This window comes from Cydia splendana, chromosome 9 (genome assembly GCF_910591565.1).
Source record: "Cydia splendana chromosome 9, ilCydSple1.2, whole genome shotgun sequence".
Taxonomy (NCBI): domain Eukaryota; kingdom Metazoa; phylum Arthropoda; class Insecta; order Lepidoptera; family Tortricidae; genus Cydia; species Cydia splendana.
In genome coordinates this window covers 17,154,867-17,165,051 of record NC_085968.1, presented here as the reverse complement: position 1 = coordinate 17,165,051, position 10,185 = coordinate 17,154,867, and the positions used below count along the sequence as shown (strand labels likewise).

Below are 10,185 nucleotides of genomic sequence, written 5' to 3'. Positions count from 1 at the left end.
AATTTTACAAAACGCCCGCACGTGACTAATTTAAGTTTAATTATGAGCAGTAAAGTAACGGAAACTGGCATACAAATAGGCTGAACTTAAATAGGCCTACTGGCAGTTGTAGGTATACTGTTTGTAGATCGTGCTGTAGACTGTGTTTTGTAATTTTGCCCGCCAATAAATGTGATAGGAGACAAGAGGTTTAGATCCCCAACCTCCGTTTGAAAGCTACACGGCGGTCCTTACCTACCGCTCAGCTACCAGACCTACCAGAGCTTTGCTAATCTTCTAAGTTCATACTAAATCTACAAATAGTAGGTACTTAAATACTTTATTATCAATGCAGTTGTATGATTTGTGATCCTCAGATGTGCGAGTGGCTGTCACGCGAGGAGTGGTGCGACGTGAGCCTGCTGTGCGGCGGCCGCGCGTTTGGCGCCCACCGCGCCGTGCTTGCTAGCGTCAGCTGCTTCCTCAGGGTACATCCTTCCTGTATAACATACGTGATTGTTTAGTGACGTATTTGACTATGCGCAATATGCTAGTCAAGCATGTTGTAGCGATGTCAGCTGAATCTAGTGTGGGGATCACTGTACCTACTGTTTTTATTGAAAGGCCATAGTCGGTTTTCCATAGTAAGTTGGCCCTTAAGTCAATTTGATTCGGGTTTTTTTTGTGAGTACCTCTTATGGTGAAGGATATTTTTGCTGAGTATCAACATCCTACTAGTGACAGTTTTTGACTTATGATTTTATTAATTTTTTTCTTTAATGTATTGTTTTTCGGGATGTATTCAAGCGATTTGCTTAATTTTTTTTTAATAGTGTTCTTTATTTAGGTATGCATCGATACTCAAAAAACGAATACCAGTTCCAGTCGAAAAGGAAAAAAAAAGTAAAACAAAAATAAAACATTTTTTTTATGTCGTGGTGAAGTAGTGACACCTCTAATTTTTTTTCCTAGTTGTAGGCCAAACATTGGCCTACTACTTGCCTAAATATCAAAATTTTTCAAATGGTACTTCCTGTCAAAAATTAACAATGTGTGTGGTTAAGTTCTGTACTCAATCGATGTTTTTCAATGTAGTATACCTAAATAAAGAACACTATTTAAAAAAAATAAGCAAATCGCTTGAATACATCCCGAAAACCAATACATTAAAGAAAAAATGTAATAAAATCATAAGTCAAAAACTGTCACTAGTAGGATGTTGATACTCAGCAATAATATCCTTCACCATAAGAGGTACTCACAAAAAAAACCCGAATCAAATTGACTTAAGGGCCAACTTACTATGGAAAACCGACTATCGCCTTTCTGTATTTCTTGAAATAAATATATTTTGAATCATAGAATATTGTGTTCATTTCATGAAATGTCATTTTAGAATTGATCATAGAGGTATAACTTGAAAAGTTAGATGAAAGCTAGTCGTTTGTTTTGACTATTTGACGACGCTATTTTAAAAGCAAAATTGACATTTTCGAAGCTTTTCATAACAGGACGATGGACTATTTAAAAACGTTTTTGTCGAAATTATGCAAATGTGTTGTTCAAAAGCTATCTTGAATAAAGCCTGAATAGACCCTAAAGGCTTAAATCGCCTCCTAATAAGGCAAATGCTACCGCTATTTTGCTCAGAGTTGTTCATTAAAACTAATTAGCATTCATTTTCTTTCAGCGGATCCTGCTTTCTTGTCCTATAGAAGACACGCCGACGTTAATTGTCTTGCCCGACTTCGACCTAGAAGCCTTGTTGGCGGTCCTTTATTACATTTACAACGGCGAAGTGACGATGCCGACACATAAGGTCGAAAAGTTTTTAGATATCGTGAAAGCCATGCAAATTTTCGTCGACCGACAGTATTTGACGCAACTCTCTATTAATATTGACATTGATTATACTGTAAACAAATGCATACCTAACGATGCAAGTGTATTTGTATTACGCTCCGAGAAAGATGATAGTAACTCGTCAATAGTAAATTTTAGGAAACTATATCAGCATACGGCTTCATACAATACAAAAGATGCTACAGATTATAAAGACTGTAAACAAGCGTTTCGGAATTGGAATGAACAGTTTAAGCCCGTTTTGGGAAATCTGCAATCGTCGCATGAAGACCGACAAAGAGACTATTTTCTACGTGATTCATTTATGGAGACATATCCTCGAAACCGTAACGCTAACGGTCGGGCGGCGGGCATGCCAGCAATACCAAACAGATGCTATCGCTCACCGACATCTCTGTTCTTGACGAATGCAAATGTGAATGGATCTTTTAGCCCTGACACGGTGAATTTGCCATCCGATGGTGCATCTAGTCATATGCCTTATAATTTAAGATTAACAAGTAAAAACCAGGATAACTTGACCATAACGGAGCTCAATAGAAAATTGTCTAATTTAAGTAACCTTTGGATAGGGCCAGTATCTTCGTCATCTTCTATGGAAACGTTGCGAAATAATTCTAAACATAAGTCGTATTTAGACCTTAGCATATTACAGAAAGCTCACACTGATATGCCGACATCAGTTGCCAACAATAGTTTGACTAAGACAGATAATTGCATGGAGCCAAAAGTTGAAAAAAGTACATCATTTAACAGCCATCATAAGGTGGCGATCTTAAATAAAGCCTTGGATAGTCCCTGGTGTCCTCGATTACCTAACAGCTACAGACCCTTTCGAAGAAAAGGACCCAGTTTGAATGGTGTAAGTTTATAATACCTAATGACGAAATAAATAAATTTCCTTCAAATTATGCATTTTGAATAGTTTGTATTTTTTTCATTAAACTTTTATATATTAGTAACTTATGTAATTGCAGGTAAGGACCTTATTCTTATCGTATGATTGTTCACAACTTTTACAGCAGGTTCTTTTTTTATTTGAAAGAATACTGTTATCAATCTATAAAACATGATACTTAATGTTCCAGCGTTTTCCCAATGATAGTAATAACAACGTCCATGTCATACCCACAATACTGAAGGATGAACGTTTGGAGAGTCCGTCTGATCTATGTAATAGTGGTCATTTCATACCGAATACAGTTTCATCTCCCGAAGATAGCAAATACTCGGATAATAATCAGGTAAGATTTAATGTTAAAACCAAGTAAAGCAGACGATAATTAAAACTAACGGCGCGATTCGGGAAATGAATTAGAGATTAACTAGATACGATATAGTAAAGATATGTGACGTCCCAGGGATAAAGGTAGTAGGTATGGCGGTTGGCGCTTACGCTATTATTAACGTCGCTCCAATATTATTGCGGCGCTATGCGACGTAAGCGTCAACCGTCATAAGGTACCTTTTCCGTGGAACGTCACATAACTTTACTATTTCATATCTAGTGAATCTCTAATTAATTTCCCGATTCGCGGCGCCAGCCGCCATAAGGTACCTTTTGCCGTGGAGCGTCACATATCTTTACTATTTCATTTCTAGTGAATCTCTAATTCATTTCCCGAATCGAGCCAATAGTCGAAAGACGCCTAACACTAAATGAATAGCAACCATACTTCAAATGTGAAATGCTATGTTCAAATCTCTATTTCACTGGTGATTTTTTTAGAGATTTCAGTTGAATCTTGTTAGATATTTTGTAATTAAATATTTAAGAAAATAATACGTTATAAGGTATTCAAAAACAGATGTATTTTACCTTCAGCTCTTACATTAACCATGTAACGGAACCCTCATGCATACTGTATATAGGAAGCCATATCTATTCTACACAGGATACCATCTAATGACAACTGAAATAAGTAATACAAAATTTGAGGAGAACATTTTATTTTTAGTTCATGATACAATAAAAAGAATAACATTCTTCGTAGGGCTTATTTTAAGTAATGATTTAATTTATGATGGAAAAACAAATGAACAAAAATTAAAAACCTAATACTGTCTAAAACAAAAGTAGTATACCTGTACAAGTTTAGGTACAACTTACGATCTAAAGCCTTGTAAATTTAATTTAACTTTAAAATTTTCCCTCTTTGAAACAAGCTATCATGATAAAATGAAATGTTATAAGTGAAAAAAAAAACAGTTAGTAGGGCCTCCTGTGCCCAGGTTTGGAATCGAACCAGCACATACACAACAGAGTTAAGTTTTGAATTTATTTCAGCAACCGCCAACTCGCGGCCGCTACGCCTGCAACGAATGTGGCAAGACCTTTTCGCAGCTTCGGAACTTCAAGTACCACATGTCGGTGCACCGCGGCACCCGCGAGTTCGCCGCCTCCTGCGCCGTGTGCGGCAAATCTTTCAACGACCGCGGCTATCTCAGTAGCCACATGAAGATACACAGGTCAGTGGTCAGTGCGGACATTTTAGATACCAGTAAACCCGCTTCACACACTTACCTATTGCCAGTGCGAGCTACGCGCTACGAGCGTATCCGATGACACGTGTTTTCCACTTTGTAGCGAAAAGCGCCTATAATCTCTACCCTACAAAGAGTGAATCCGCCTAGCGGGTCTCTGGCGGTGAATGACTTAAACGTGTTACCAAAAGAGTCAGAACGGACCACGTCGAAAATGCTTTTATAGCGGAAAAGCGAGAAAAAAATACTGTATGGAACCACTTGCAGAAACCGGCATAAAATGGGGTATTTCGTGAAAAACTTACTGACTGAATTTTTCTTTATACTACTAGAGCAATGAAAACGGGTCACTTCGTATTAAAAAAAAACCGGACAAGTGCGAGTCGGACTCGCCCACCGAGGCTTCCGTACTTTTTAGTATTTGTTGTTATAGCGGCAACAGAAATACATCATCTGTGAAAATTTTAACTGTCTAGCTATCACGGTTCGTGAGATACAGCCTGGTGACAGATGGACGGACGGACGGACGGACGGACGGACGGACGGACAGCGGAGACTTAGTAATAGGGTCCCGTTTTACCCTTTGGGTACGGAACCCTAAAAAGGGGTTGTGCACAAATCACGCGAGGTGTTTTCGGCTACTTTTTGACCCCCCCTCCCCCTTGGTGATATTTGGTGAGGTTTTTGGCTACCCCCCTCCTCCCACACAACCTCACGTGTATTTTTTTGTAATTTTTTCATTCGACCTAATTTTCAGATATTTAGTATTGTATATAGAAAATCTTGTTTATTTTTCTATTTTCGTTAAATAGACTCGCTATCACAACTAAGACCAATATCGATAAATTAGAGAATATGCAGATCAGATTTTTAAAATTACTTGTCAACCATAAAACTAAACTCAAATGTAAAGGTATACAGCCTTTTTTTCCAAATTTGCAATATTTTACCGGTTAGTTAAAAATATAAATACTTACTTGCGATCAATAACCATGGTTATCAAGAGCTTAACTCAGCTGATTCCTTAACACCAGTTAATCATACATACATCACAAAGGCTGTGACTTCAGGCAAACTATCCGTTCCTAGAATTAATAATTACTACGGGGATAGAACCCTTAGGAAAATAATTCCATAGATTCCATACTTACTTAATAGTTTGCCTGAAACCATAAGACGTGAAATAATAAGCCTGAATTTAAAACTATGTTAAAAAAACACTATCATAATATATTGTAGTAATTTAAACTTTAAATAAGTACATATAATTTTATAAGTTATTAAGTTAATAACTAGAGACTGATGACCCCACAGTCAAACTCATTGTTGAGTTTTGCGGGGCTATGCCTATTTTTAAGAATAACTGTATTTTTATTAAATAAAATAAATAATAATAAAATAAATATTTTGAAGTGCAGAGTGAAGAACTATGTTTAACGAAACCGAGAAAACGTATCTACTCATGTGGTAGGTTTTTTTTCTTAGTTTCGTTCACTGTAGAAAAATACCTACACGTGAGGTTTCCTTATACCCCCCCTCCCCTAACGTGATCTATCGTGATTTTTTCGTGACCCCCCTCCCCCTATCAACCTCGCGTGATTTGTGCACAAGCCCAAAATGAGAAGAATTAAATTAATTATCGGATTAAGATTCAAGTTAAATTTAAGAACCTAATAATGTGTAACCCTATCGCCATGGTCAAAGTTACTCATGTTGTCTTATTAACCTTCTCTAGTTCTCAAAACCTTATCTTGTTTTCAGAAACCGCAAGGAATACAAATGTTCGCAATGTCCGAAATCATTCAATCAACGAGTCGCCTACAACATGCATGTGCGAATACACACAGGCTAGTATACCAATATATTATTCCGTTTTTTTTCAAATCTATCCTCGGCCCAAGATATTGGCAAGCCACTTTATTAAATAATATAAACTGCTAATAATAGGTAGTGATAATTGTAGCTAAATGGGGTGTAAGGTAGGTTAATAAACCTAGTTAATATTTATAATATACTTAATTATAAACGATTCGTTCACGTGTTTACACATTGTTTAGTGCGAGTTTATTCATACATAATAGTCGGACTAAGCTAAATCTGCTTGGCGATTGCAATGACAAAGTATGACAATGTCATCATTGATATACTTAAAATTTCTATGAAGATATGACGTTTATAATGATAATGACACTCTCTTATTTTGTTCTGTTCAAGTCGGTGCAGAGTTAGCTTAGGCGGACTATTAAACGCAAGTAGCAAATGTATGATCTCACGTAAAACACTAATCAATGCGTAAACACGGGTTTAGGGAGTGACAATCGCGTATAAAAATGCCAAACGAAACTTAAATAATGTATGGAAATGATCACGTGATTTTCTTCGCATTTTCAAAAGTAAAATAATAATACGATAACGGTATTAAATTAAATACCGCAACTGCCAGTTTAATCTATCTAATTATAGATAAGAGTACACACTACACAAATGCAAGTATGGATGCAATCACTAAGTTAGTTCAGGCCACAGCCGCTAGTTTTTCCTCGAATGCGTTGCACTTTTCACCTCCCCGCGCCGCGCCGCGCCGCCCGTCACACTTGGACGAGTTTCGCTTTCACCGCGAGGCTGCATTTATGTCTTGTAGATAGATTTTATTCCTAGATAGATAGTTACGCTGATTCGAGATAGGCTCGGGCTCGGTGCATGAATTTTTCCATGATTCGTATCCAGTACTGGCTGGAGTAGGTACTTTACCTAAATATAAACAATTGCTTATGAAAGAAATGAAAATCTATTATAAAATACATTCTATTACGCTGTAAAAACAAATGTAGGTAGGTAAATAATAATATATCATGATTTTGTTTTAGTACCATTACGTTTTGTTTTAAGGTTTAGGAAATAGCGCCTACTATTATTTATTTACTTATTTGTGTTCCGTATTTATTTTACAAAAAGCATTTTTATCATGTTAAAAGAAAGTTTAACATGTTGGGAATTCACAATAAAAAAAACTGTACCCTATTCGGAAAAATCGGAAACCTGTAGGCCAAGAGGGGATTTTTGTGTTTACTCGAGCGCGTCAGATTAAGATATGAGTGATATCTTGCTACTCCGTGTAGTCTACCTTTACCCCTTTTAGCCATCTATGTTGAGCCCTTGGTTGGTGGGGGGTTGGTGGGGGGTTCAACAAATTGTTAAGCAGATTGTGGATTTGGTCATATTAGTCCAAATTAAATCTGATAATTATTTGCACGCATTTCCTTAATCTGACGGTTACAATGTAAAAATTAGACGTCAAACTTGTGTTCGTCAGATTAAGAAAATGCCTATAAATAAGTGTTATATTAAGTTATAGAAAAAAATATAGCATTATCGTGGACAAAAATGACCAAACCCACAAACTGCTTAACGACTTTTTAACCCTCCACCAACCTCCCAAAATTTAAAAAAAATTGTAGACGCTTTCCGGCTCGCTGAAAAAAAAACTTTATATAACTTTTTTTCTTCTTATCATCTAATATTTAGATTCCAATAGGTCTGTACGGCGCTCGAGTAACTACACATTTAGCATCGTCGGCTCGCCAACTATTAGGTAAACATACATATACTTAAATTTTGATTTTAAAATATGATATGTTGTATCAGGTAGGTATACTAGGCATACGCTAGACGGCCAGGCCCCAATTTCACCACGGTGACAGGTGCGACAATTGTAAAATCACTGTTGGTGACGTCACAGGCATCCATGGGCTACGGTTACCACTTACCATCGGGCGGGCCGTATTCCTGTTTGCCACCATCATTGTATTATTTAAAAAAAAACTTTATTATATCGGAAAAAAACAGATATTTCTTTTGCGAAGTTTCTGACAATTGTCAAGATTTAGAAGAATTGTAGGTAATTCTTGACAGGTAATGAGTTATATGTCGGAATTTCGTGACAATTGTAGTGTTTCTTGTGACAATTGTCATAAACTTAGCAAGAGAAATATCTGATTTTTTCCGATATAATAAAGTTTTTTTTAATAAAACAATTATGGTGGCAAACAGGAATACGGCCCGCCCGATGGTAAGCGGTAACCGTAGCCCATGGATGCCTGTGACGTCAGCAACAGTGATGTTTTACAATTGTCGCACCTGTCACCGTGGTGAAATTGGAGCGATGTCAATGTCTGGCAAACAGGTACAGTCAAAGAATTTAATTTGCGTACCATTTCTTTCCTTGTCACAGTGACAATTATGAGGTCACTAGCGACTTTCATATTGTTTATCACTGTGACAAGGACTTGATTTACATAGATCTTTGACTTATGTACATAGATCACCAAAAACGAAAGAACAACATTTCGCGCTGTACGTCGCGCGTCGCCAGCAACATGCTTATTAGATGGGGCCACTTCGTGACACTTTCAATTTGTTTTCACTATGTTCTTTCTATGTGTCTATTGTCTGTGTGTTTACGAATTAAAACTATTCTATTCTATTCTATTTATTGATTTCAGGAGTGAAACCTCACGTTTGCCCCACGTGCGGCAAGGCGTTTTCACGCAAGATGCTTCTTAAACAGCATCAACGCACGCACTCCGGGGAGCGGCCCTACGCCTGTCCACACTGCGAGAAGCGCTTTGCTGATCGATCTAACATGACTTTGCATCTTCGACTTCATACAGGTATGAGTAAACAAAGTACCTAGTGACTAAGTAGCGGGTCGCGGTCGTGTCAATCAGGCCAATTCAAAGTCACATTGTGACTTCAAGATGATATCTAAATGATGTCAGTCGCGCGTTTTGTCCGTACATGTATCGAGAGTGAGACGTATAGGCGGGTCTATATTAATTCGCATAACGTAATACTCCTAATTCAAATTACCATAACATATATTACACATAACTTTTAAATCGTATAACATTATACTGCATAACTGAGTACGCATAATGTTAATGCGCATAACGTCAATTGTCATAACGATGACTTGGGATAAATGTAATAAGCATAACTATTAAAGGAAGAAAAAATATCACACAAAATCACCACATCACCAAAATCACCAAAATCGTATGGGCGACTCAATCATTTTGATGTCACATTGCAAGTTTCAATTGGCCTCATAGTTTTCCTTGGAAAAAATGCATATCATTTGATGTTTACCACTAGAGAATTGGTTTAATCTTAACAAAGTCTAATTTTCTCCATTGATACCTACTCACTTTTATAAAATCTGATGCTTAGTCTCTGTTTGTGTCTGAGCAAGCGCTTAGGTGAGGAGTGCGTACAATATTTAGTCAACTCATATTTTATTTTGATTTTTTGCAGGTGTAAAGCCCTTCAAATGCCCGATGTGTCCCAAATCGTTCACAAAAAAGCATCATCTCAAGTCACACGTCAACTTTCACACCGGGGCTAAGCCATATTCCTGTCCACGGTGCAGTCTAGCCTTCACGCAGTCTTCAAACATGAGGACCCATTTAAAGAGGTGCACTGCCCCAGAACCCACTACTGGAACTTCGGAGAACTCTACATAATGAATATAAATAAATAAATAAATGCTTTGATTGATTGTTTGATTGATTGATTGATTGATTGATATGACCTACGACAAGAAAACCTGTTGGGAACTTGGAACCAAAAAAGCATCATAGGAAGACAGACAAGTGTTACAGGATGTTAGCTTGTGGCTCCTCTACACAATGGGACATCACACTGGCCCACTAAGATGGGCCAGCGTGTAGAGAGGGTAGTGTGGTGTCCGATGGCTTTATGGCGCGGCGGGATGTCCATGGGATGGCTACGGTGTCAGTTTTTCGTCCGCACATCAAACGTAGTAGGCCAGCATGGTGCGTACGCATCTACACGTGGCCC

The 10,185-nt window shown here is 37.5% G+C and overlaps 1 protein-coding gene across 1 annotated transcript; it reads left to right on the top strand.

The window, feature by feature from the left end:
* Window positions 1-349: 349 nt before the first annotated feature.
* Window positions 350-9,848, top strand: LOC134793902 (zinc finger protein 37-like). Its single transcript, XM_063765616.1, has 7 exons — window positions 350-467; window positions 1,670-2,704; window positions 2,931-3,086; window positions 4,130-4,311; window positions 6,088-6,173; window positions 8,829-8,996; window positions 9,640-9,848. The coding sequence occupies exons 1-7, from the start codon at window positions 357-359 to the stop codon at window positions 9,846-9,848; spliced, it is 1,947 nt and encodes a 648-aa protein (XP_063621686.1). The 5' UTR covers window positions 350-356.
* The last annotated feature ends 337 nt before the right edge of the window (window positions 9,849-10,185 follow it).

Bases quoted from the DNA above. Each gene is read 5' to 3' on its own strand.
- LOC134793902 (XM_063765616.1), top strand. From the start codon at position 357: ATGTGCGAGTGGCTGTCACGCGAGGAGTGGTGCGACGTGAGCCTGCTG. The intron at 468-1,669 runs GTACATCCTTCC...ATTTTCTTTCAG, and splicing joins GCGTCAGCTGCTTCCTCAGG to CGGATCCTGCTTTCTTGTCC. The intron at 6,174-8,828 runs GCTAGTATACCA...TATTGATTTCAG, and splicing joins GCATGTGCGAATACACACAG to GAGTGAAACCTCACGTTTGC.